General features: G+C 45.5%; 1 protein-coding gene across 2 annotated transcripts in view; it reads left to right on the plus strand.

The window, feature by feature from the left end:
* Positions 1-27,838, plus strand: part of CECR2 (CECR2 histone acetyl-lysine reader) — a 92,509-nt gene that overhangs the window by 38,975 nt on the left and 25,696 nt on the right. For both annotated transcript variants that reach the window (XM_084205691.1, XM_084205690.1), the window contains exon 2: positions 9,947-10,041. In XM_084205691.1, coding sequence (XP_084061817.1) covers positions 9,947-10,041 — 95 coding nt within the window. The remainder of the gene's footprint in view (positions 1-9,946; positions 10,042-27,838) is intronic.

Here is a 27,838-nt window from a genome sequence, read left to right on the forward strand (position 1 = left end):
TAACTATTATTGTGTAAATAGCCAAGTGTTTGTAGCAATCTGCAAATTTATTGGCTATAAAGACAGCTTTAAATTAAGCTGGAGAAGAATTCCTACGTGGCGTGAGTGTTGAAGAAGATTTTTATCCCATGCTCTGGAAGGAGAGCCACAAGCACTCCATCACCTTTTTTATGGAGCAGCCCTGCCAGATGTGGAGTAAAAGGCAGAGCACGACTCCTAAGCACGCAAAGGGCTCTGTGCTGTTTCCCTTGGCAAACACACGTGTGAGCCAAGCTCCTTCCAGATGGGAGAGAGTGGAATGGTGGCTCTTGGTCACCTCAGGCCACGGGGACAGTGTTGGATTGCTTGCAGTGTATTGCAAGAAGCAGCTCCTGAGTTTTTGCATTTTACTCCGACTCAAAACCCGGGGGCTGCCAGCTTTTTGCTTTGTTTTCTTGAGCACCTTCTTCTCCCCTCTTCCCTTCCCCAGCTCTGGGAAGGGAATGGGAATGCCCATGGGTGCTCCTAGCCCCAAGAGCAGTCACTGCAGCCCTGTTGGGTCCTGTCTGGGCTTTCATTAGGGCAGCACCTCATGTTCCACAGGATGTTTTGAACAAGCACTGGATGGGGAAGATCTAATAGGCAGCAGTCGCTGGGGTAGAGGCTCTGAGCCCAACCAGGCTCCAAAAGCTATGGCAGGGTGGTCTTTCCCACATATCCAGCCAAATACAGATCTTTTTGGACAGGGCTGAAGATAGGGTGTGAATCTGGAGAGATAAGTTCTTGTATTTATTTTGACATTGGATCCTGCAGTGACGTGCCTTAGGAAGCAGCTCTGTGTGACTTGCATTACAATATTCAACTGCCTGGAAACACCATTTCCTATTTCAAGCTTATCCCTTAGTGCATGTACATCTCATTAAGGTGGCAGCATCTGTCTTTGTTGTAATAATTTTTTAAAATTGTATAAAAGCCATTAATATTTGTATTGAAGTATTCATGGGCTGCATAAGCATGGAATAAGTTCAGGAAGCCTGATAGATAAACAAGATGATGCTTTTGGCCATCCAGAGGAGAGCAGACACAGATCTAAGAGTGTGGAAAAGACCCATTAGCTCTAGTTCTAGCAACTGTTATGCCACGTGTTTTTAAAACTTATTCTTAGGCTTGAGACTAAGCCTGTTGCAAAGAGGCAGCTCACAGGTCTGAATAGCTGCCTGGCTGCTTCAGCAGGGTTGATAGCAGTAGGCAGCTATCTCATATTTTTTCAAATCCTTCTTTGCTAAATTATTCGGAGAAAAATAATAGTGCTGGAACTTTGAAAGGTGGAACTCACCCACTTTCATCTTGGCAGTGGCAGAAACACGTGAGGCACCTGTGTGTGTGGCTGCTGGCTCTCTCTTGGTGGCTTTTCTTTTGTCCCACCCGGAGCAAGGAAGAGTTTTCAGTGCTGGCAGCACTTCCAGGCCACCCTCCCCACTGAGCCCCAGGCAGGGTTTGTTTGTGGTGTGTGTGCTGTGGGCTGCACTCTGCACAGCATCCAAGGAGAGGCAGAAGAATGGCTGGCTGTGGAGATCAGAATAAAGGGAAAAAGCAAGGCTTTGCAGCCTGTTTCTACCTGAATGTGTTTTACTGTTTCACCCTGCTTTTTCGGATAGTGGTGAGCAAGGACCTGTCTTCCTCTGTTGTTGTTTTTGTTTGAGGGGCAGAAGGGATGTGGGGAAATCACCTGACTCCTTAAGCGATGATCTGGACTTTCTGTTTATCTCCAGGCTCATGGAGATAAGTTGTTTCATGGCTTGCATATCACCTGGCAGCTAATAACATCCTGGAGGGGGGTGCAGTGTAAATGCTGGAGGAGCAGCACTGGTTGCTGTACAGGAGAAGTTTTGTGGGGAGTTTTGCAAACCAGCTGCATAGCTTGAGTGCCCTGGTGCCTCATAATGGCAGGGATCAAATCCCCCGAGAGTTTTGGCCAGTGCAGGAGCTACAAAAGTGGATGTTGCTTAGATAGACCAGTCCAGCTGTATCAAAAGCAGTGAAAATTCCCTTAAAAAATTATTTTCCCAGTAAGTTTTGAAATCTTTGCAGAAACTTTAGCCGAGCAATCCATTCCAGATTTTGGCACTCATCCTTCCCCTTCCTGGTGCTCATGCTGAGCAGATGAGTGCAATGGCCAGACCTAAAATGAAGAGCATCTACAGTCTGATCTCATCCTCCCTTGCTGCCTTTGGCTGGAGAGGAGGAGGAGCTTTGAAATCGGATTATTACTTCGAGCCTCTTGGCTTTGGAGCTACAGACTGTTCCCCACGTTGCCAATGGGCTTAAAAGCTTAGCAGAACTCCCACTAGGTACCCAGGAAGCCTCTTACCACAGGAGATGGTGACACGACAGGATCAGCTGTTCTTTATTTATCCTGCAGCTGAATTGTCTGGGGAGGGACCATCACTAACCTGCCGCTGTTGTTTCCAGAAACAGCATCAAAACAGGTAGAGGTGGTGCTGTTTCCCACCAACAGGACTGTGCTCACCCAAAGTGCTGTGTAAAACACCTGCTAAAATGTTTAGTCTTTAACTGCTGGTAGTACTTAGATCATAAATGAGAATGTTAAATCCAGCGTATGTGGAGAGAAAGAGTTTGGGGTTGTTTTGGTTGGGTTTTACCAGCAAGGTACTGCTGGCATGGGACTGCAAGAGCTTAGTGATGATCTATAGTTCTATCTTAGATCTATACAGTATTTTGGGTTAATTTCAGAATGGTGCCAATCTCTAGGTGCCTGCTCACCACTTTTCTCACCCTGTCTTCCCAGGGGCTAAAAACCAAAACCAGAATCCTGACCCAGTCCAGCCTGGGAGTAGTTTAATGATCTGCATAACTCTGATCCTCCATACAAGCACAGCTATTGGGAGAGGGCTTTTCTAGGCAATAAGAAATGATGTCTTTCTGTCTGAGGGTGAGGCAAACAGGATGCAATTCAAACAGACTGTGTTTCCACTCACACTGTTATGTTTGGAGGCTATTTTCAGCTGGAGGAGTTCAACTTGTGGCTTGGGCAATACTTCGGGATGTGGGGGAGGAGGGCAGTGTTTTGGTTTGTTTGTTTTTTAAGACCACCGTGCCAATACTTTTTCTATAAAGGCATAGATCCCTGATTAGAAATTTAGGCAGACTGGTGATAGGCTTGCTTTTCTTATTTGCCCTTCACAGGCCTCTTGGAAGTCTTCCACGGGGTCTGCAAGAGGTCTGCAAACCTAAGGCTGGAGTTTCTGCTGAGCCTGAAATGTGCTGTGAAGCCAGCTCAGTGCTCAGTGCAATGCTTGCCCCTCAGCCAGCATAACTGGCTTATGGTAAATGGCATAGATTATCTGCACTGAAGGAAGAGGGGATTATTTTGAAAGGGAGAAATTATCCTTTGGAGGGAAATAGCATGATCTCCAAAGGCTTTGGCTGCTCGTAAAACTGCAGAAAAAGAGAGACGATTGCAGTGGCATCAAGTGTCAAGTCTCATGGCTTCTCTCTTAGCCCCACCACTGAGTGAAGCATTCCCATCTGTGGATGCTGGGTTTTATGTCTGTGGGGCTGTCTGCAAAATTGTTCTGCATGTGGGTGTGTGCCTCCCCTTTCTTCACAGGTGGCACAAGGCTTTGCTGGATGGCCTTGAAATGCTTTGATGCTCTGGGATGGTAACTGCTTTAGAGACATAAAGTACTCATAGCTAACTACTAAACAGAAACCAATCACTTGTTACTTCAGATGTGCCCTGTCCATCTGAAAAGGTGCTTTGCTAGGGGCAAGAAATGGAATGAGTAGCAGTTATGCATCTTTAAAGTGATGACAGTGCATACATTGATAACAAATGTAGTTCTCAAATCACTTGCACTGCAGGCAAGATGAGCTAGGAGGAGAAGAAAGCTTTATTAGCACTGGTAGATGGCTATGGGGCATGAGGGAGACTGGATTGATCAGTCTGAAATCTCTTCAGTACAGTTTAGCCACCCAACATGAGTGAGCTGCTCTTTGTGTTTGTATTGCACAGCAGTGAAAAATTCCTCTTGGAGAGCAAGGAGCAGCATGCTGTGCAAATAGGGGAGGGTCCCTGTCCCAAGGGAGAGATCAGGCAGCAGCTTAGTGTGGATGGAGAGCTCCAGCTGTTCTGGCAAGTGGGACAGGTGCTACACCGAGAGCACAGTGGTCTCAGAGTTTTAATCCTGATAGAGGGGGTAAAAGAAGACACAATGTAAGTTTGCCTATAAACCAAGTCTGGAAAATTCTAGCCTGACCAAAATGTCCACTGGCACGGCAAACAGTTTGCATTTGCAAACCTGCTTAGGCTGAGCTGAGCAGAATTCAGTGTCTGTTGCATCCCCTTTCCTAGCTGGAGGAGAGGATGGCTGACATTACCCCTGTGCTGCTGGCACCAGCGGGGAGCATGTGGGATTTGTACTTTGCAAACAGCCATAACGTGAAGGCAATGTGACAAATTCTCCCTGGCTTTCTGTTTATAGCCAATCTCCCTCATACAAAGCTGTCATCTCACACCTCTGCCTAGCCCTGGAGTAACATTATGCTCCTATTTTACAACATGTTTGAAATAGCCTTCAAAGTCTGCTCTCAGAAAGTCGAGGAAGGTATGCATTTCAGAGGGCACTGACAGACATTGGGGGGGAACCTGAAGAAACAGAGAAAGGGAATCCTTTCCTGCTCTTTCTTTGTCCCCCATCCCAAATGATAGTTCCCTTCTGACAGGATAGCTTGTTTCCTCCCTCAGGTATTTGCTCTTCATCCCTTGACCTTGCACACATCAGAATGGAGGCTTAGAGAGGAGCTGGGACCACTGTGGTGATGAGTGTCATTAACCCCTTCACCTCACACCCCAAACCTACTGTAGAAGGCCAGCTTGGCTCCCTCTGAGCTTGTGATCCTGAGGATGAGGTGAAGATGATGGTGTTTCCTTGAGGCAGCTGCTGACTTCATCCCCACTGCCAGGAGCACAGGGAGGGCATTCAGCACCCGTTTTCCTTGCTGTGGAAAGGCAGTGTGAAGAGATTGAGGATCCTTTTAGCTTAGGAAACCTTAAAGCCCTGGAGGATCATAGAGGGAGGGCAGCCTGCAGGCTCTGCAGGACTCTGGGGAAGGTGGGAGAGGTGCATCCAGCTGCAGACTTGGATAACACACCGCTTCCAACAGCCACTTAGGATGGCATGTGTGGGAGACTCCATTAGGACTAGGAGCCATAACTTCTCTCTGAATTTATGGCAGCCAGCTAAACCCACTGCTGTTTGCCCCTGTATGGTACCCTGGCCCTAGGAACACCCCTAATACCCTGCAGTGCCCTCCTGCCTTGTCGTGCAGAGCACTCTCAGTAGGCTTCATATTTTGGAAACTATTTCCATATGGTGGCAGGGATCCCAGGCAGGGAGAACACAGCACTGGGCTGCAGGCAGCTGCTGGGTGGGGGCTTGGATCCCTCAGGCATTCTGAGAAGGTGCTGGGGGCTGAGCACATTGACTTCACACCAGAGGGATAAATGGCGCTTCTTGGAAGCACTTCAGGCCTGCACTTGACTTTCCATCTTCCTGCCCAATCCCACTACCCTTTGGCATGAGCTTGCCAAACTTTTGCCCAGATGCCTGTTGTCATTAATTATCTGTGAGGAGAAAAGAACATCCTGACTTGACTCAGTGACAGCATTGAAATTGCAGAGCATGGGCTGGGGCTGGCTCAGCACGTCCCGCTGGTGGCTTTTGGTGATCTCCTAAAGCCTGTTGAGTCATTTTGGAGCACTGCAATGGAAAGCTGATAACAGCAGCTGTATGGAAATAGAGCTGAAGGGATTGGGGTTTTTAAACTGATGGCTAACTTGGACAAGGCTTAGCTGTGCTTAAACTCGTTATGTCCATCACGTTCAGTTATAGATGATTCAGCTCCAGCACAGAAGAAACCTCTAAACTGTAGTGCTGTTCCTCAGCACCCAGCCTGCTCACGCTGGGCTCTTGCAGGTTTGGGGGAGTCTGTTATCTGAGCTTTGTGAGGCTGCCCTTTGCACAGTCAGCTTGCTGAAGCAGGGGCTGGCTGCTTTCCACAGCTCAAAAAAAAGCGTGTGCAGCAGCCCCGTGGTCACCCCATGCTTGGTGTGACCACAGCTTGGTGACGGTGGCGTCGCTGTTGTGGGCTCATTTGTTTGCTTTCCTCAGGAAGGTTGACTCAAAAATCCAGGCAGGTATCAAAAGGGCATCCAAAGCAGCGATTGTTTCAGACCCCCAGCTGGTGGGGTTACCCATCCCTGCCCCAGTGCTGGGTGTGGGGTACCCAGCCCTCTCCCAGGCAGTGGGGACAGACAGGATGGTGCCTCTCACTCGCCCTGCTGGCCCTGCTTTGGGCCAGTGCTCCTCCTGGGAGAGGTGGTGGTCACCCTTGCTCCCACCCTTGCTCTGGCAATTGCCTCTTCCCAACAGTCCGTGCCTGACTCAGGGGGGATTTAGTACCGGGCTGGGGGGAGGGAAAGACGTTAAACAGGCTTTTCCCTAATGAGGTGTGACGCCAGCTGGAGAGGGGGAGAATCCTGCTTTTCTCCTGTCTGTTGCTCTCTCCAGCTAGAGGAGGAGGAGGAGATGTGTGTCCCCCCCTTTTCCTCTGCTGATTTGCTGCCTCTTCTGTTTCCTTTCTGTGCTGTCCCCAAAGCGTTTTGGCAAGGTTCAGATTTCTGTGCTCACAGCTCAGTGCTCAAAGAGAAAAGAGGAAAAACAAAAGGATTGGAGGCGTGGGGAGGATGGTGGCGGGGAGGAAGCTGAGCTGCTCGTCCTGGCCAGGCTGGAGGAGTGTGGGGATGGCTGACCCAGGCAGGGTCTGCCCTTAGGACCAGGGCTGTTTTAGTGGCTTCTTTCTCTTGAGAGTCCCTGGCATCAATTCATCTCCTGTTTAGATGTGCTGCTTGAGCAGTGTGCTGCTTTGCTGGCTGTCCCTTGTTGGAGGGAGAAGGCTGGAAAAATCCTCCTGCTAAATGTGGCCTGAAGCATTAGGTGAAAACCTGAAGGGATACCAACTCTTTGTTGGTGTTCCTGAGATGTTAAGATTTGCATCACATCCTCCTAGTGTGTCTGTCATTCCCACAGCACTCTGGGTGTGTGGGAAGAGCCTAGAATTTGAGAATCCAGTGGGATAGGAAATCATGGCATTCAGATAAACAGGGCTGATGGACCCAGCCCTGGGCTCATGGTTCAATCCCTGTGTTCATTCATCAGGTTCCTCTCGCTGCTCCTACCCTTCTGTCACAAGCAACAATAGTTGAAATGTAGACAGAAACATTACAGGACAATGTCAGTAACTTTTTTCCAAGACAAATAATCACAGTAATACTTGGACTGTGCCTTTACCATAATATTCTGGCACTGTTACTGTTGGCAGGGAGCAGAAGATCAGGATGGGCTCCAAGGAAGCACCCGTGGCATTGGGGAGCATGGGGCAGGTGTCTTTCTACAGAAGCACTGAAAACCTCACACCTGCCAGGGATGGGCTTTTTCTGGCCTCATGCTGTGTGTGCTGATGAATCCTGGCTTGTTCCAGAGCCCCTTAACCCAGCATGGCACTGGGACTCTGCACCCAGCCCCACATTGGTCTGCATGCCCAGAGCCCCCTTTAACCAGCGGCTGTGAGATCCATCTGGGACTGGGTCCCCAAAATTTGTGCTATACCTGCCATGGAGACAAGGACAAGGAGCATCCTTCTGGGAGGGAGAAAGCAGGAGGAGAGGCAGGGGGAACAGCCCATCCAGGTGTTTTAGTGGCATCTTGCCCAGTGCCCCAGGAATGCCCCCCTGCTCCTGGGGTGACCTGCCACCTCCAAAAATGTAAAGGTCACTCTGGGGCCTGGAAAACAATGGCTGCAGATAGGGGCTATCTGAGGCAGTTGTGGCCACTGCTGAAGGAGTGTTAGTCAAACAGCAGGCTGAAAAGGCTCACGGGAAGCAGTTTAAATATTCCTCTTACAAAAGGCTGTCACATCCTAGCAGGGGCAGACTGCTGACTGACAGCTTTAATGAACAAGTGTATGTGGATGAGGGAGAGGCTGAATGCAGGGAGGCATCCTGGAGACTTACTTTCCCCCTGCCCATCATTCTGGGTTCTGACATGTCATTTTTCACGAGCTGCAGGTTTATTGTGGTAATGTGGTAACACACCTGGGATGGTTTAGCATATCATGTGCTTTAGGTCCTCCCTGCTGCCCTCTCCTCCAGGGATATTTATAGAAGGCATATGTCCACTAAAATATTTTACAAATAAAGTAAGTCAACACTTCTTAAATACTAGCCACTTATCAGGGCCAGGGCCAGGAGCAGGACTCAGTCCTTGTGGGTCCCTTCCAGCTCGGGACATTCCATGATTGTCAGTGAATTCTCTCGGTAATTACTGTTTATATAACATGATTACTATTTATACAACAATAACATCACTCTGTCCAAGGGATAGCAAGCAGCAACTGCAGATTTTGTGTTAACTTGTCATTAAGCAGGGTGCTCATCTAGAGGCAGAGAACAGAGATTCCTGGTCCTTTCCCCATCTCTGTGGCAGAGACACTGTGTGAAGCTTTAGCTGCACGCTGCCCTTTCCTTACCTCCAGTTCCCACGTGTAATAGATGTGTTTAGTACATTCTTCACAGGGCAGGTGTCAGGCTTCCCCTCCCCAAGCCCTCTGCATGTTGCACAAGAGGTAAATAAGAGCCGCGTTGGTAATGAAAATATGCCATTAATATATTTCCAATAAAAAGCTACGAGCAGCATTTAAGCTGCAATCTGTTATCAATAATTTTATTACTGCAGTTACTGCGGTCTAATAAAAAAAGCACTTTCTCTTCTTTATTGGGTAAGTGCCAAAACGTTTATTCTTTATTCTCTGGCCATTAACCTTTATTCTGTAGCCATTAGCTTAGCTATTTGTGTAACAGTCTGTTGAGTAACATTCAAGTAGGAATTTGTATTCAATCCATTATTTACTCTGAAACCCAAAAAGAATAGTTTCTTCTGCCTATATTGTTTATCCATATTAAATCTTGTTAAATGTTGTATGCTAGAGATGGTAAGTCTTAGAGAAAGTGGATTTTTCTTACTGTAACTAATTTTCTGGCATACAAATAAAACCTTAATTAACAAAATGATGTTTGGAAAACAAAGCTTGAAATTGCTAGCTGAAAAAAAGGTATTTCTTACAATATGTGCAAAATTTGTAATAACTAAATTTCCGGAGTTTATCCTTTTTGTGGATTGATTTCTGCATCACATCTTTGTGAACTCCACTGTGCTAGAATAACCCATGATATTCTCCACTGAGGATTGAGATTTTGGATCACAAAATCTGACATCCCTCCATCCTTTCTCTCTTACTAGAGTTGGGGAAAAAAGGAACTGAATAAGAAATAAGTTAAATAATCAAAATGCCTGCTTTTCTTTGAGGCATTTGCTTGCTAGCTTTCAGCCATTTCTGGCAATCCATCTGAAACTGCTACTTCTGGGTTGTAAGTGGCTTTTAGTGCCCTGCTTTCTGAGCACATCTTTTAAATTGAGCTCACCAGCCTCAGTGAGTGGAGGTAAAGCAGAAGAATGAAACTGTTGATTCCTGTCCATCAGGCGAACATGAGAGAAATCATGCCTTTCCTATTAGGCTGTAGTGTATCTCAACCTCACTGAACCCTATTTTTCTGCACCCAGACAAAAGCATCAGTCTTCTGGCTGGAGAGTGACATTCAGTAAAAACCTTTCAAGGTCTTCCCATAAACTCTTGCAGTGAAGAGGCAGTAGAAGCAGTATTTTTAATGATGAGGAAGGTCAGTTTACCCCATGTGTGCTCTGCTGCTGTACACATACGTGAGGCTGCTTGGGTCTTTTTTGGTCCAGATGAGCTAGCAGGAAATTTTAAGGAATTACTTTAATGGTCGGATTTTTTTCTTTTTTCTTTTCTCCTTTCTGCTCATTAGGAACTGGAAGCTGCTCTTCACGGGGATGATGTGGAGTTTATCAGCGACCTGATCGCTTGCCTTCTTCAAGGTTGCTATCAGCGCAGAGACATCACGTGAGTAACCTCGCTCTATGGCTTAAGCGCTCTGCAAGGGGAGCTAATTAACACGGTGGTGGGATGTTTCACGGCTTCGGAGTGATGACATGGCAGTGATCAGCAGCCACCAGCAATCAGGCCAGATGCTTCACAGAGTGAAAGGGAATTCGGGTTCTCTTGGGTTGAGTTGGAGGCTTTTAATTGTACAGAGCCGTTAAGCCAAGCCCTTTGTTCGGATGCCGTGCAAAAGCGTGTTTGATGCTCTGCTGTGGCACTCACAGCGAACATTCACATCTGCTGTTATGCTCTGCACTCTGTTTGGTCAAATTAGTGATATTAAGTCATCACATATGTTTTCAACGTTTGTATGTATGGCATAACATAAAACTTGCTGCTCTGCGCACACCTCACTTGCGTGAAAGATTCCATTTGCTTTACAAAGGGACAGCAAGGATTATTTTCTTAGAAATAAAAGTATTGGAATCACTTCAGCTGCAGGATGTTGGAAAGTGGTTTGGCATGTTCTCTTGAGGTTTTGACATCCAGAGACACTTTGTCAGTGTCCACTAAAGCAGCCTCCCAAATGGAGACATCTGCAGAGCATCATTCTTTAGAGGACTGCCACTCTCACAGCAAAATGTGCTTGCAGTGATAGCAAAGGCTTGTTGCAGTGTGTTTTATTTGTTCTTTTGTGAATCATGTTAATAGCAAAGCATAATTGTGGGGACAAAGACAGCTTGGCAACACATGCAGTTGCTTGGAAGCAGTCCTGCTCCCTAAGATCCCCCTGTTGTGGAGAGGTTTAGGCCAGTGCATAGGCAGAACCATAGGTGCTTGCATTGAGAGCTCTATTTCTAATTAACCAACAAAATTTCTATAGTTGATTTATATATGCACATGCCACTTAATTAAGTTCTCTTTCATTGCTGCATAGACATTCGGCATCAGTGGGTATCAGGAGCTGAATCAGGCACCTTTTTTATTTTTTTGCACTGCTTTTACTATCTCCAAATGATTGCTTGTAAAGGGTCTGCAGTCATGTGTATCTTCTTCATCAAAATAGCCACAGAGCAATATATACCTGCTTGTAAACATGCAGCAAGTTTGTTTCTTCATACCAAAGCCATCAGAAAGTAGAGGCTTAAGTGTTTTGCCCTCCTGAACCAGCTTACCCCTGTAGCAGCAGGGGAAGATTTGTCTTTGATAAAATTCATGAATTTTGTGAGGTTGTTCAAAACTCTCCAGATCTAAGTCTCCACTGAGTGATTGCACTGTGTAATTGCCTCCCCATTTGCAACTCTTTTAAGTAAGAAAATTCAAAGATGAATCATGGGTGAGCTGTTGGACACTGGCAAGTTGTCTGTCTGTCTGTCACCCAAACAGTTGTGCTGGGGAAGGCCTGAGGTGCCTGAAGGAGAAACCAGCTGCACCATTTCTGCAGCCTCCTGTAGAAGGGGGTTACCTTGTGGGCATGGAGATAATGAGGAAAGAAATTTCTGCAGAGGAGATGGGGAAGAGGCCACAACAGGAGCAGTGTGGTGGGAATGGCTTAAGGGATATATCAGGAAAACTGCCTGAAACTGCTGGGATGTTAAAGAGAAGAGGTGAGCTCTGAAGCACTGCAGAGGAAGCAATGGGGGAGGCTGCTTGGAAACAAGAGGGAAAGATGCTGTATGCAGAAGGATGTCATGAAGGAAGAAGCATTAAGATGTAGTCTAAATATGAAAATCTGAAGATAAATAAGAATAAAAGCGATGGCTTGGATACACTTCTCAGACACAAACTAGCCACATATTTTCACACTTAAAATTCTCCATGTTCCTTGCATGTTTCCTTGCAACACCTTTTTGCCCCTCTAACCCCAGTTTGAAGAGGCATAGGCCTTGGCTGATGCACAGCTTCCCTTCTGTACCTTGTTTTTCCTCAGTTACTGGTAGGAAGCTGAGCCTCTAATTGATATTTTGAGTGCTCAGCAGACAAAGCCATGCAAATGTGAGAGGCAGGACTTGTGTGGGGTTTAGACTTGGCTTTTCACAGTGGCCCAGGACTCCATTCTTCTCTGCTGCAGACAGATAAGAGGTATCAGTGTCGGGTGGGAAAAATCAGCAGTGTCACAGATCATCCTGGTGGTGTTACTGCAGCATCTCTCCAGGCAGTTGTGCCCTGCATACTCGTGCTGAGGCTGTGAGCTGTTACTCTCTAGGCTGTAAATTTCTGTTCCTTGTTGCACCTCAGAGAGAAAGGCAGGAGCTTGTTCCCATGCCTGCTCTCGGGCTGGGGCACTGCAGCTCAAGCATGGGATGCTTCATAAAACCTCAGTTTTCCTACCTCTCCGAGGGGTTTTGAGGTTTAATTAGTTTTGTGTCGGGTCTTACATCTTTGATGGCCAAAATGTTATCTGCCTATGCTTTCTCACAGTCTGTCTGGGAGCAGCTTGCAGTTCTTGTCACATCTGTTTTGACGGTGCGCAGGACTGGGCTGCCTGGCTTTAATCATGCATCATAGAGGGGTATAAAACTGTCACATACCTTTGCTAATTATAATGTGCTCCCAAGTAATTTTGGAAGTGGCTGAGAGCCCTTCTAATGCTCAATTTAACATGCTGTAGTTTGATTTGCTTTCCATTCTTTGAAAAAATAAAAAAAGAGATTATTACTTTGGTAGGCTTCTATGATCCTTGGTTTTGAAATAGAGCAACTTTGCCTTGATTTTGATATTATTTATGACAGACTTTTTTTTTTTTTAATAAAAAGAATCACATACAAGAGAGACTGCTTTTTACCCTGCTTGATGTCTAAGGAGTGTTGTCTGGTAACTTAAGACTTTCTTTGAGTTATGGATATCTGTGTTTAACTACAGAGACTGCTTAATGGGATGCTACGTGATCTTCTCCAAAGTCTTATTTATCATAACCTATCATAGCTGTTAGGAACACTCCATTGACCTGGTTCTTGCTGTGTTAAGTACTGTAGAAGTACAGAACAAAAACCAGTTGCTTGCATTTCTGCATCTTTAGCAATGACCCTGTAGCTGTCCTTGCCTGGCACCAGGTAGTTTGAGCACTTGGTCAGGACAGTTTCCCTGTTTCTCTGTTTTTACTCTGAGCCAAAATACTTGTGTGTCATGATCTGCAGCTTTTGTTGTTTTATAAATACCCCTGATAGTATCCATACACCATCTGTACCATCTGTATGTAACTACTATGGGTGCAATAGGTATCCAAGGCATGCTTTGGTTTGATGCCACTGAGATTGCCCACAGGTTTTTCCTGCTCCCAGCTCTTTTGCACAGGTCTTTAAATGTCTATGTTTTCTTTTAATTGCTTCAAAAGGCAAATGCCCAGAAAAACTCTTATTAGAATTCGGGGTTTGCAAAAAAATAAACAAAAATTAAGCACTTGGAAAAACTGCTTGCTTCAGATTCTCTGTGATATAAATTGGGTAGCTGCACAGTCCCTAGGGGCTGCCACTTTAATTCCAGCAGGAAATGTGGCTTGATGACTTGTATGAAGACAGGAAGATCAGAGCTTCAGCTAACGGCAGCGGCCGCAGCAGGAGCCTTCTGCAGCTGTTTTTAAGTAAGAAGTGATGGTGTGACATGGATGTGTACACTCAACTAAAATATTCCAGAAAAGCTCCTGCTGTTCAGCTTTTCTTTGGGTGAAACTCATTCTTCAATGTTCTGTTATTGCACTTTTGCTGTTTTTCTAATGTGATGGCATAAAAAGTTTTAGTAACTTTATCATGTTTCTTATTGGGAGGCATTTTGTATGCTGCTGCTTTGTCTCAAAAAACATCTTTGCTGCTTTTTCTTGTGTTTTATTTTTTCCACATGCACAAAGGCCAGACTGTGAGGAGGAAGAAAAACAGTATCTCTTTTTTTTTTTCCCCCTATGCCCCATGAGATTCTTTTCTTTTTTTACACCTCAGGGATTGGTCCATCAGTATAGCTGAAGACTCTTTTTGATTCCTGTGCCACCAGAGGGGATTTGCTTCCTTAAGAATCTCAATTGTTTTTTTCTTGTTATTTCTTCCCTAATGCATTGGAACTTTTTTCATCCCAAGGGGATCATTGGTTTTGAACCTACCTTAAGCTCTTATGGGATCCCTAAACGATCCTTGCAGTCTTTGGCTTGTAGTTTGCACCTGGTTTGTTCTAATAGGGATAATAAGAAGATATTCCTTAACTCCTCTTCCCTTCCCCACAATTATTTAAATTATTTCTGTCCTATCCTTAGTGGTGGCATTGAGGAACACTCCAGTATGGCATCTGAGAGCTGTATTTCCTACTTGCTGAATAGTCAGGGACACTGTGTCTGTTCTGTGTATTTGCTAACACTTGTTCTGTAATCACTTATTTGAGCTTTCATCAGAAAGAGAGAGATAATCTGAAATCTTCTAACTTACTGAGGAGCAATACCTGTTTCTGAGGACAGTGTTTAATAGCTCTGGGTATTTTGCTTCTTCCTTCTGCTTTGTCACTTTTGTCCAACATTATCTTTTATTCTGTGCAGACTGTGTCCTTACAGGTGCTTTGGGGGTAAAAAAAGACCTCAGTAAAATGCTTAACACCTTGAAATCACCCATGTACATGTGCCTACATGAGCTGTGTCCTTCCAGAGCTGCTGTTTGTCAGTCTGGTCTGGGGGATAAAGTGGCAGGTCAATAGGAATGGCAAAACAGAGCTGAGATTTCAGTCTCATGGATACTGTGTGACCTAGGCAGTGGACAGAGCTCAGCCAAGGCACTGAGACTGAGCTGAATGAATTCACCACTTCAGTCCATGCCATAACCTCTGGGGCAGCCAGCCTAAGCTGTCATAGCAGAGCTGGTGCCCACCACCTTTGGAAGGAGTTTTAGCAGCTGGCTCTTGCACCAGCGACCTTCATTTTAACAACTGCTTCCATGGCCAGCCACAAAGCACCTCACAAATTCAGAGTCATATTCATGAATGCCAAGTGAATATCAACAAGATCAGCATTATTTACAGTCTGAATTTAACAAGTGCTGCCTTGCATACATCATGGATATTGGTGGATGGCCTCTGGAATCAGCCTGGTATTGTCAGCACAGGAGATACCGTGAGGGGGCAAGGGAGATGAAGTGGCTGCATTGCTCATCTTGAATCTAATTTTAATATTTATTATAGTAATAGCCAAGCCATGCAAGGTGAGCCTTTTAAAGGGTAAAAAGTGAAAATGAAGCAGCTGGCAGGTGTTGGCAAAGGAAGGATGAGATTACAGCAGTAAAATAACACGGTCATTCAGAGATTAATGAGAAGCACAGTGGAATAAAATTATAGAGTTGAAATATAACTAAAGCTAAGTAAATGTCTTTGATTCTCAGATGGATAAAATGAATCTTTAAAGAAGAATTTGAAGAAAAGTTGGTAGCATGTTCTGGAAGTGCTATTCCATGGATAGTGGTGGAGAATAAGGACTGAAAACAGTGAAAGAAAAAGGAAAAGCTGTGCTGTTATTGTCAGGGCAGATGGATGAGAGACAAACAGATTGGATTGCTGGGGAGAGGGAGTTATGCAAAACATTGACAGGGAGGAATAGGTGGCTAAACTTCAAAGGAGGAACAGGGAACAGGCAGCAAAGGGTCTTGGAGATTGCAGTGATGTCATCATGCCAGTGTCAGAGCATGAAATATGAAAGGGACAGCTGTATTTATAACTTCTTGATGTTGCAAACCAAGTACTCTGGAGAGGAGGAGGAAAGCAATGATGAAAAAAGAAACTGAGAAGGCAAGTGAAAATATCTTCTCCTTTCAAGGAAGAAGGCAAAGGATTGGGTAGAGAGACAGATGGGGTGTGGAAGTTCCCCTGATGTGAAACCTTTGCCCTCACTCTTGAGGCTTGCAGTGATGCTCCAAAACACTGGTGCAGGATTTCTACTCCAGCACAGTTGGCTTTGCAGGCCACTTCCCAGCACCTCATCCAGGTTCAGAAAGTGTGAATATTGGAGAAGATCTGAAGTAATTTTTTTGGAGCCTTTTAGCCTCAGTGGGCTTGAGCAGCTGGAGTAGCCGCTGGCCACTGTGATGATGTGGTGTGTCATGTCAGCCCCTGTTCTAAGTCACCTTTGCTTTTACTTTTTCTCCCATTTTACCTTCCAGCCTTCCTCAGTTTCTTTCTGCCTCAACCAAGGTAGTTGTTTAAACTTTAGGGAAAAGAAGATGAAAGACAAATCTCAAAAGGGACTTCTATAGGAGCTATTTATCTGTAAAAACTTGGGTTTATCCATGGTCTCCAGAAACTTATAATGTGTGGGGCTGGTTCTAAGAAATGAATTTGCTAAGCTTATTTGCTTCAAGACAACCCCACACTAGGTATTTTGTGCCTCGCAGGGGACTCTTTTCTCTGACATTAAGTGTATTTTTCTATGAGCAGTAAGGCACATAAGGGCTTGTTTCATGTGTATTTGTGCTGTAATACAGGCATGTGTCCTATTTCCCCATCATCATCATCAAGACAATAACTCCAGCTTCTTCCCCACGGTGCTCATCATCACTGCAATACCCTAAGGTCCTCTCTGCAGCCCCCAAACAATCACAAGTGCTTATGGCACAGCAATACTGTTGTCTTTCCTTGTGGCAATGAATTGGAAGCATGCTTTCTGTTGATGGGCACTAGGAATGAACAATGCAGCATTAAGCTGGCTTCACTTGTTCTTCAAGGATCCAGGAATGAATAGTAAGTAATGATCCTCTTCCAGTCTCAATGTGGTGCATGTAAGCCCCATTCCTATTTGCTCCTTCAGAATATAGGAGATGTATTTGGGTCTTTTGTAAGTTAATCAGCTCCAGCCCCCAAGGAGCTTCTCAAAAAGAATCAAATAACAGCAGTAGAAAGAAAGAAGCATGTGGATTAAAATTGGCAAATACATATTGAAGCTGGGCTAGATGCAGGTGAAGGTCATCGATGGGAGAAGTGAATTGTCATTGCAGAAAAACCAAAGCCCTTGCTGTTCAATCACAAGGTGAAATTTGGGCTGTAGATACATTTATTTATTCTGGACTATCCAGAGGACTGTGTTCATTCCTCCTGAGATAGAGGGTACTGTGCCTTGATCTTCATTTCATCATGTCCAGAGTAGCTTCTTGTTGGAGCACCCCTTGTGTGGTTGGTTGTTGAGGTCACACAGAACAGGACACTAAACGAGGAAGAAAATATCCATGCTTTAAAAGTCAAAAAACATGCACGTGAAGCAGTGTGTGGCAAGAGCAGGGAGTGCAGCAGCCGTTCTCACCCTTCATTTGTCTGTGTGGCCATCAGCATCCCTCCCTGCACTTTTCCAGCTCAGAGCAGTATGTGCTGGCTGTGTACCCATCCTGCAGGAACCCAGGTGTCCCTCACCCCAAATTCCCCCCAGTCATCTTCCCCAAAGGAACTTGTTCATTCCTTTTTCAGCGCTCAGATCTCTCTTCCTCCCTTTTTTATCCCTATCAAACAAGTTTTTGGATTAGCTAATAGTTCTGACACTGGCTCTTTTTGTTTGGATCCTTCAAGAGATTGCCCTTTGTTATTCAAAGCCCGAGGTACTTGACACACCAGCAATGCAGAAGCCCCCGGGCTTCAAGCTGTCCTGGCTGTGTGATCCTTCTGCCTGTGAGCCATTCCCATCCCCAGTGTCTGATAAGCCTTGGGGAAGAAATGGGAAAAGAATGCAGCACTCCGAATTCCTGAGGGGTGCTGGGGGGCATCCATCCATGGGGGGACTGGAGGGTGTTCACCTGCTGACCAGGGCTTTTCAGATTCAGCATTTCACTGAATTCAGCTGCCAGGAGACCCTCCTGCCTTTGATTTTCTTTACAAGGCTGACAAAAATCTGGCTTCCAATCTACCTATTAGGGAGAAAGGTATCTTGCATTTCCTAAGTTGTTTGCAGAAATGTCCAGGTGGGATGGTTTTGTGTTCAGGTCCAGGAATTGCTTTTTGAGCTCTAAACCCAACCATAGGAGCTGCTGTCTTGGATTTACTGTACTGCTCTCTGGAGAACCCAGGTTCTTTGGTTTTGTGTAGCATGCAAAAAGTGGCATCATTTACTGGTAATGCTGGTGTCATCCAGCCTGCTGATGTGCCTGTAAAATCTCCTGTTTGGCATCAGCATGGCTTAGTCTTCTCTGGGTGATCTTAGCTTCACCAGGGGACCAGCTGTGCTCCACGGGTCAGAGCATTGTTCCTTCAGTCTTACTCTGCACCTCTGTCTTGTGCACCAGTGCCATTGACATCAGACCTGTCATGGAAACATCTCTTTGCCATTATCTTCCCATCCTTTGGTACCAGTGTGTATCTTGTGCCTTTAGCACACAGCCTCTGTTGGCTCTGAGGCTCAGGACCTCTCTTCTGCCTCCTGCCATTCTGTCCTGGCCGCTGGTGGCTGTCACTCACTTTCTGATTTTGAACATGACAGAGTTCTCTGTACCTCAAGGTCTTAGGAGATTCTTGTCTCTTGTTCTGAACATGCTCTGAGGCAAAAATTCATATTCTCAGTCTAGCTGTGGTGATAGATCTTGTTGGATAGGGAAGTGTTGGGCTCCAGCTCTGCTCAGCTCTCCAAGCCTATTCACCAGCATGCCAGGGAATTCATTGCTTAATGAAAGCCATTTTCCCTGGCCTTCCCCAGCCAAGATCAATGTCATCACATGGCAGGAGATGGCCTGCACTTAGACATCTCACTTGTGTGTTCTTGTAGAATCACAGCTTGACAGCAAAGCTTTTTAGGTGTAATAGGCATTTTCAGTTCTATTGTTAATTTTTCATAGGTGATGGTGTGAGATAATTTCTTTCCTTGGCCCTTTGCACATCAGATGTAAAATGTGATGGCATCAGAACTGGAACCACCCTGCTGTAGTGCCTGCTGTGCTTGCCTTGCTGGGGAAAGCTTTCATAACTGATATTGCCTCTTTCTTGGGCTCACATGGCTCAACAGATTCCTCAAGGCAGGAAAAGAGTAGCTGACCCTTCTGGGGGCACTCAGCTTGTCTCCTCTTTGGTTGCTGAACTGTTCAGTGCTACCCCACCAAAGAAGCAGAAACCTTTTACTTCTTGACAGACATTGGAGTTTTCTTCCCATTCAGAAAGGCAGGAGTCTGACCAACCTTCTCAGCAAGAGCTTTCTGGAAGTTCCTGTATATTTCCAGATTCACAGCATTTTACAATTTCAGCCATATCTCAAGGAACTGAGGGCACTATTTTCAAGCCTTCCTCCGTGCTGGAGCTGTAGTGCAAGTTTCAACATGATGGTTGATAATGCATGTCAGTGACTGATTACAGAGCTGTTTTCCTCTTGCAGTTTAAAGCTACCCTTGGTGCTTTCATGGGCTGTATATCACATTGAATGCAACTGATTTGTTCCTTCACCCTTTGACTCATGGTTTCAGGGTAGTGCCCTAAAGGTAAAATTGAATAAACTGTGAAGTACAGAGTATCTGTGGAGTTAGTGTGTCAGCAAAGCTGGGCAGGTGTGTTTAAACACACATTTGGTGTGAACATGGTCACCCTGAGTCAAAAACAGCAATGCCCATGGAAAGTAGCATCATCACTCTTAATTTATTGTATTTATGCAGTTGTAGTTAAGGAGCAAGACAGTTTTAAAAACTGTCTTGAGTTGCCTGTTCTTTCTATGCATTCAAGGTAAATAATCCTTTCTGTTCATCTAATGCTACATTAATTCATGTTTTCACAAATATATATAGCAATACAGTTTGCTCAACAGAGAGATGTTTCAGGATCTTTTAGCAGAATTCTTTTCCCCCTCTTTTAATCCATGTATCCAACTCATTGATTTGCCATTATTGGTTTTCACTCAAATTGCAGCATCAGTAGTGGGGGGTGGAGTTCCTGCTTCCCTGACCAAAACCCTGCATGTAGTGAGAGCACAAGTCATCCCTTGGTGGAGATTGCACAGAGACTTGCTGATTTTGAAGGAGGGGTTGAGCTAGAATTGAAAGACAAATAAATTTTATTTTAGTCTTACTAATATTCCATGAATCTGTCTTGGCAGTGTTTGTATCCTCCTGCTTATCCCTTTCCCCCCCAGGATTTTCTCTTTCTGTGGTACCATGTACCTTCAAGTGTTGCTTGGGGTATTTCTGGCTGCTCTGGTTTCATTGATACCATATTCCTATTTCTTCCTTTTCCTAATCAAGCAACAAAACCACTGAAGCAGCCCTTGCTCCCACCTAAAAAACATATGCAGGCCCCTGCACCCAGCATGCATCTAGTTAGCAATATGTGTCTTCCTCATCCTCCAAGAACTGCATAATCCACCAGGCTTGGCAAATCCAAGCCCTTTTCCCTCCAATGTTTCGCATCTTCACACCAATCACTTTCCTTCCCTGGCTCACTTGGCCATGTAGGCTGCTGGTCCCTTGGGAAGGGGAGATGGATGCTGGGCATCTGCTCACTCCTTCCTCTGCTGTGGTGGGGAGGGTGAGGGAGAAAACAGCAAGGCAGATAAGGGCAGAGAGGAGCAGCTGGGCATAGGTGAAAGAAGGGCCATCACCTAAAATTACTTTCACCTTCTCACATGGAAGGAGAAACAACAATGTGCCTTTTTGTTGCCTCCCTGTGCTTTGAGGTGTTAAGAGGCAGGGCCACAACACAAAACACTTGTGGCCTCTCCTGCTGATCCTGGGGATGGTGATGAAAACAGAGCAGCCCTGGCTCACAGAAGGGTGCTTGGAGCTCCTGCAAGCAGGGAGACAGAGTATGACAGGACAGTTCAAAGTAACAGGTATGTGTGATTTCTCCTGCCAGTGCAGCCTTTCTCTCACACAGCCCAATTAACAGGGGTCACAGAGCACTGATTAGCTGCCTTGGCGTTTTGTGAACATAAAGCAGTGAAAAACCCAGGGTGAATGGAGGAAAAAAGATCAAATAGACACTTATCTCAGCACTCCTGCCTGTCCCTGGCATTTGCCAGCCTTAGGAAAGAGCCTTTCCAGAAGAGACCAATGCAGGACAGTGCTGTATCTGTGCTGATATCTCTGCTGCTTTTCTGCCTTTCCTCAGCAAAATAACAAACAAGGCAGCCCCAGCAGCTGTGTCATTTGTAGGGTTGTTGCTAGATAAGAGCCAAATCACTGGAGAAGCATGGGCCACAGGCAGCTGGGAAGATCAGAGCGTGCCCTTTTGCCACACTGGTGTGTGAGATGGCTTCAGCTCCTCCCTGGGAGGAGTGGACTTGCTGCCTGCTGTCCTTCCTGCGAGGGAGAAGGGGTGGGAGGCAGAACATGCTGGCTCAGGGGAGGTAAAAGGGCATCTCCATCTAGTCTGAGACTTGCTGAGCGTGCTCTAGTAATGCTAAGGAGCCCAAGCTGGCAACTTCCACGGTTGCTCAGGCTGTGGCTGGGGTGAGAAATCTGGACAAGGAGACCTGGAATGTTCCTGAAGGGTGGGCAGCTGTGGTGACCTCGTGCCTTCCCCTCTCTTTCTTCATACCCCCCTGTTTTTGGGGGTGGCAAAGCAACGCTCCCACTTCAGCTGTCATAGCCAGGTTAAGTGGCTGCACTTGCTTCTGTCAAGCCAACACATGCTCCTGTGGTGTGATCCCTTATTAGAGCAGACAGCCCACATCAGCTCTCCATTCTCCCTGCCTCCCCAGAGACACTGCCTCGCTCCAGAGCTGTTCCCATTCTGCTTCTCTGTGGGATGCAGCACGTCTGCCAGCTCCCCTTCCAGCTTCCCAGGGCTGATGGCATGGAAGATGGAGGAAGACAAGGAGCAGGAGTGTTCTTATAGCTGCTGACAGCCATGGGTTTCATAGATTTTTTTTTTCCCCTCTCCTAAAGATGAACACTTTTGGAGTTCAGCTGGGAAGTCCACTGTGTCAATCCAACCACATAAATTCGATCCAACCATGTAAATTGGATTTCTTTAGCAGGATTGTGCTGCCCTTCTGCTGGTGAGCCTCCTATCCTAGCCTAGTGTTACCATGTTGGAGGAAAGGTCCAGAACCCTGATGTCTTCTCTAAGCATCACTTCAGCATATTCTCAAGGTAGTCTCTGCCACATTTGAGTTCTGGAAGTGAGCTATGGGATGGACAGATGAGGAGCAGGGAACAGGAATTGCTAGGGTGCTGAAATTATTCTGCTTTCCCTTACTTTTGTGGAAGACATGGGTGTATCTTTCATGGATGTGGAAGCCTCCAATTGCTCCAATTTCAGACCACCAAATCCTGGAGTTAGGCCAGATTGTTTTAGGGAAAAGTTGCTGCTACTTAACGTTTGCTAACTAGGTTATCTTTTGTCCTTCTGTTTTGAAACAAAACAATGGTTCTAATGTAGAAAGATTGTATTCCCATGTTCAGCAATGGTGAAGAAAAATGTCCTTGTGTGGAGAGCCCAGTGCCATCCACCTGCTTAACTCTTCGGATGTCTTCCTCTTCCCTTTCCTGATGGCCGCACAGGTAAGCCACAGAATTACTGAGGTTTGGGCAGTGTCTGCATTCACAAAACTAGTTCTAGCTTGCCATGGAAGACAAAAGGCAGACCAGTACATGCCTTGTGATGGCTTTGTGCTCCAGCAATCTCTGCTGTCTTTACAACTCTGGGAGAAGATGCTTCGCTCTGAAGGTCTGATCAATGTAATTTGAATTTTTCTTCCTCCCTACTTTGTGATCACTTTCAGGATCCATTAATGTCAGCTGTACTCTTGCTCACAGCCACTACAGCGGGTTTTCTCCAGGCATGATTCAAAACAGGCTCTGAAAAGCAGGATGTGTCTGAGTGTTTGTTTCCTTCATCACAAGAGCTCTGCCTTGTTGGACCTTGCTGAGGTCTGTCGCAAGTACGGTGTGGAGTTACTGGTCCCTCTAGACTGTCCTTGGCTGGAATTTTTGAGGTCTGTCCCCATCAGTGGTGCAGCTAGTGGCACTGCTAAATGTGGCTGTTAAAGCCCAAGGTCATGACTCCTGGATCTCCAGCTTCTTGGTCATTTTGCTCTGCTGCAGGGAATGTTCTGTGGAAAGACCCTTCAGGGTGCTCCTGACCCTTGGACCTCAGGCAGTTTGGTCACCCTGGTGACAAGCTGGCCCCTGGTCTGAGCAATATGTGCTGCCTGTTGGCTTGCACACCTCCCAAGCCAGCTGCACACACAGGGCTTGGAAGGATTCCTCTCCAACCCTCTTCTCCCCCTGCAGGATGGGGCACTATCTCTTTCCCCCTGCATCATACTTGACTCAGTTTCTCAGTAGGGTAAACTGAAGGTGAAGTACAAGCTGGTCCATGAAGCTTCCTCCCCCACCTCTGATAAGAAAGCTCATTAATACAGTAAAAAAAAGGTCTCTATTGTTACATGAGAGCTCAAGGTCAGGCTGGTAGTAGTAACTCATATTGCTTCTAAGGTCAGCCCAAGCTTTCTCTTTCTGACAAGCCACGATAGATTGATCATGGGGGCCCTTACATTATTTTTTTTTTTTCTGAAACAGGCTTTGCTTCTCCTGACCCTGTTAATGATGTTTGACTGAGGTCATCCCAGCAAACCCTGAATCCTTCCCATTCCCTTCCAGAGGGCTTGCCTTTGTGCCAAAGCATTGTATGCTTGTTAAGAATTAAGCTTTCCTGATCTCTGCTGCAGCAAAGGAGCTGTCTTCATTGGAGAGGCGAGAAATATCTTGAATGCCATCTGTCAGTTAATGCTCTCATTAACACCTGAGTGACTCCCAACACCAAGCTGGTGCCTTTTTGCCAATTCAGAACTTTAAAGGTGCCAGCCCATAAGGTGAAATATCTTCAGTCCATAAAATTAATTCCATTATAAAACGTCTGTTCTGGTAAGACCTAAATTTTTGTTGGTAGTTTTTTTTTTTAACTAGAGAGATCACAGAGGCAAAGCCAGTTCTCTTGTGTGCTGTGAATTAGATGCCCAAGAAGTCTTTTTTCATTTAGTGCTGAGAACCTCCTAAAATCCACACTTGTGCTGGGTGACTGAATGCATTCGAGTCTTTTTCAGCTTTTAAAGCCTTTACTGGACAGAAGGATCACCTCTATTATTTCCCTTAGTGGCTAACTCTGTAATAGGAACTTCAAGAGTAATTACATTTATGTTTAAATGGTCTTTGGTAGAAAGGCTGAGCTCTCCCAGTCTTGTTTTCCATGTTCCTCCCACATACAACTCTTGGACAGGAGTTGGAAGAGGTCTGTTTTGTCCCTGCTCCCTGTCATTCCCTGGTTTTGTCAGGGTTCTTGGTGTTAATCTCAAGAACAATATACTGTCTGGGATTAGATGCAGGTCAGCCTTGCCTTTTTCCCAGCAGTTTTAGCTCAAGAGCATGCCAGTATTTACTCTTCCATTGCATTTTGTAAATTAAATGAAACAAGAGACTTAAAACACTGTCAACATGATAGATATTCTAGCTAGTGGGTCCAGGCAATTATTTGGCATCTACACTTTCAGAAGGCTTATTTGTGTGTGCAAGCAGTGTCCAAACATCATTGGTAAATTTTTGTATTTCAACTCCATACCCTAATGTTTCCTTTAATCCAATAATTGCTCCCGTAGGACCAGAGATTTTGTGAGGGGTGGGTTTTGGGTTTTTTTTTAAGAGATGTGTGTGTGGGGGGAGGGCTTGTAAAAAAATTGGCAGCAGCAGACCAGATAGGGCAATGTGCTGTGACAGTAATTCCACACTTGGGCCATGGCATGCTGCCTGCAGGAAGCACAGATTGACACGGGGACTCTCTTACTGAATCAGTGTTTGGTTTAGCTTTTGTTTGTTTGGCTTGATTTTGTTTACAGTTTTCCAGCCAAGATTTGATTTACTTTGGAGTCTTTAAAACTAAAAGCACAAGTGATTCCACTTCCTTTGGGCATGAGGATAAGAAAATAAGCATTGTGTGTCTGTACACATAATTGCAGCCCCAATTTGCTCAGAAGGAATTTCACATTGAGTTTGCTCCTACAGGGTCGCTGTGGGGCCGGGGTCTCTAGGTGCAGCTGTTCCCTGCCAAACGTACACACCAGAAGCTCCAACCAAATTTTTCCATGTATCCCATCAGCTCTGTGAAATTCTCACCCTCTGTTCCTGAGGTCTCCAAAGGAGCCCCTCTAGGAAGCCGGGCACGGTGACGAGAGCAGTGACCAAGCTTCTTTTTTCTGACAGCAGAGCGTGACCCCACGCGTTCAAAGCCGGGGAGATGGGAAGGGTGCCTCTCCTTTGAGCAGGGGAAAGCGCTGGGATTGCCAGGCAGGGGGAGGAGTGCTCAGCTCCCCTCTCTGGAGCACAGAGAAACCTCCCTCTTTGGGAGGCAGCCGGGCAGCAGATGGCCGGGCTGCGGCGCTGAGCTGTCAGGGCTGGATCATTTCTCTGGCTGCTCTGGGCGCTGATACCCATGGTGGAGAGGAGCCCCTCCCTCAACTTGCTCCATCTTCTTTATGCCCTGATTTTTTTGCAGCTGCTACTAAAGATCACAGGCAACTTGAGACTTGAGCTGCAACCTCCCTGGTACTCTTGTGGATTGTCTGATGCTGTTCCTCCCCTTTGACACAGATGTGCTAGGTCGTGTCCTTCCCTGTGCCCCAGATTTCTCTTTGTATATGCAAGATATGATTAAAACTTTCAACCACAGTTGCAATTCAGCTTCGACCTCCTTTCTAGTCTTTGCAGCAAAAGATAGAGACCTCTGACAACAGCCCTGTGGTTTCAGAGTGTAGCCAGGGATAAGACTAAGAATTGCACTGGGCTCTTGAAAAATCATCTGCATCCACGTGGGATGTACCACATAGATATCCATGTACCATTCCACCACTGCCCCACTACAGCTTATCCAAATTGCTTTGCACATCAGGGGGCAACTGCAAAGCAAGGGATGTTTTGACAAGTGAGGGAAAGTTTATCTGTTTTATGAAATATTAGTGGTGCTAGTCGAGTTGGTACGGGAGAAGTTTTAGAGTTGCAGAGTTCTTCAAGGTACCTTTTCTGATCTGTTATAGCTGATCTTTGTAGTACTTTTCCTTGGTTACTGAGCTGTGTGGAAGCTGCCTGTGCTATACATCAGGAAGTGGTTGAGAGGTGGTGAGAGTCATGGCCCGTGGTCTCACACTTTTCTTGTAAATTTTTTCTAAGACTCCCAAGTTACTTTCAGAAGAGGGTTGGTTTTCCTTTGGATAGATGCCCTGAGACAGAATGTGCCCTTGTACCAGTTCAACCTCCTTGGGAATGCTCCAGTTTGTAGAGAAAAGGACATGGCTGACCTAACACTGCCTCCACTTGCTGAGTGTTTTTACACATCTCAGTGATGCTGAGAACCTCTGGAGAAGAGATACATCTGTCTCCTCAGCTCAGTGATTTCCTTCCTGCCCTCTTCCCACTTACAAAAGAGTTTTTGGAGGTTCTCAGTTGCAAGAGAGACTCCGTAGGACTTGTATTGGTGTACAAGTGTGTGGATGTCCTAGTGCTGAACTTGAAAGAAGGGTATTTAACAGACTATATCCAGGTAATTCCATTCCTGGATCCAGTCTCTCTGATTCTTGGGTTTTAATTTTATAGGTAATTCTAAACAGTTATTCCTGGGCATTTCTGCTTTGAGCAGGGAAGAGCCCCAAGGGCAGGGTTCTCACAGATTGATGTCCTCCCTGAGTATTTTCTTTTCTAAACCAAGAGAGCTGTTTCAGAAACTTTTTCAAAGGGAAATATAAGAGATGGGGTAAGTGAAACTAAGTGTAGGTGTGGCAGACAGGGTGAAGACGAGCACCATACATTTGTCTGGAGAAAAGAGGTCGGTTCCCATTAAGAGGGAAAATATAAATTGGGTAAGATTGAGAGTGATTGGGAATGCCTTGAGACATCTGTTTCCCATCTCTGGTTCTTATTTCTATCCTTATTCAAAGCGACAAATGCACAGTAGCTGTCTTTGAAAATTGATGGGGGTAGGAACTCAAAAGTACTCTTAAGAACAGAGCTTGTAATGCACTGAACACCGGGTGGACGGCGGAAATTTCTAGTGTTAGCCACTTATGTGAAAGTCAAACTAAAACCAAATTGGTTAAATCAACAGAGCCAGTCCCTAGGGGGAAGGAGAGTTACATAGGCAAAGATTTCAAATGATCTTCTGGAATTAAACGGCTTCCTGGATCAGTTTTCTTTGAGAGCAGCCAAAATGATAGAGCAAGATAAGTGAACTCGTGCAAGTGGTAAAAGTATCTGTCTGAGCCTTCCTGGTTTCTTTTAGGTAGAAAAAAAAAATAGGAGTAGATAGAACCCTTTTACTTTTGTGGTTTCTTTCTGGCAATCCTTTTCATCTGCTAGTTATTCAGGATCGTAGGGAAACTGCTTTTTCAGTCCAATTTATTGGAAATAGCCAGAACCTCTGTATCAGATTTGATGAAATAATCTTCTGCCTTGAACTCTGTCGGAGTTGAAGAACTGAACTTGTGGGGCTGAAACTCAAATGCTGTCTGAGAGCTTACAATCATTTGCCTTCTGGTTCAGGATTAAGCATCCAAATACCAGTGACACTTTATTGCTTTCAGGAAAAGATGTTCTAGTCACTGCTTCTGTTCTGGGTAGACAATCAAAGCTGCCTCTCTCTTTTTTTTTCTTTCTTTCTTTCTTTCTTTCTTTCTTTCTTTCTTTCTTTCTTTCTTTCTTTCTTTCTTTCTTTCTTTCTTTCTTTCTTTCTTTCTTTCTTTCTTTCTTTCTTTCTTTCTTTCTTTCTTTCTTTCTTTCTTTCTTTCTCTCTTTCTTTCTTTCTCTCTTTCTTTCTCTCTTTCTTTCTTTCTTTCTTTCTTTTCTCTCTTTTCTCTCTTTTCTCTCTTTTCTCTCTCTCTCTCTTTCTCTCTCTCTCTCTCTCTCTTTCTCTCTCTCTC

Source organism: Fringilla coelebs, assembly GCF_963513975.1.
Source record: "Fringilla coelebs genome assembly, chromosome: 5".
Classification (NCBI taxonomy): Eukaryota; Metazoa; Chordata; class Aves; order Passeriformes; family Fringillidae; genus Fringilla; species Fringilla coelebs.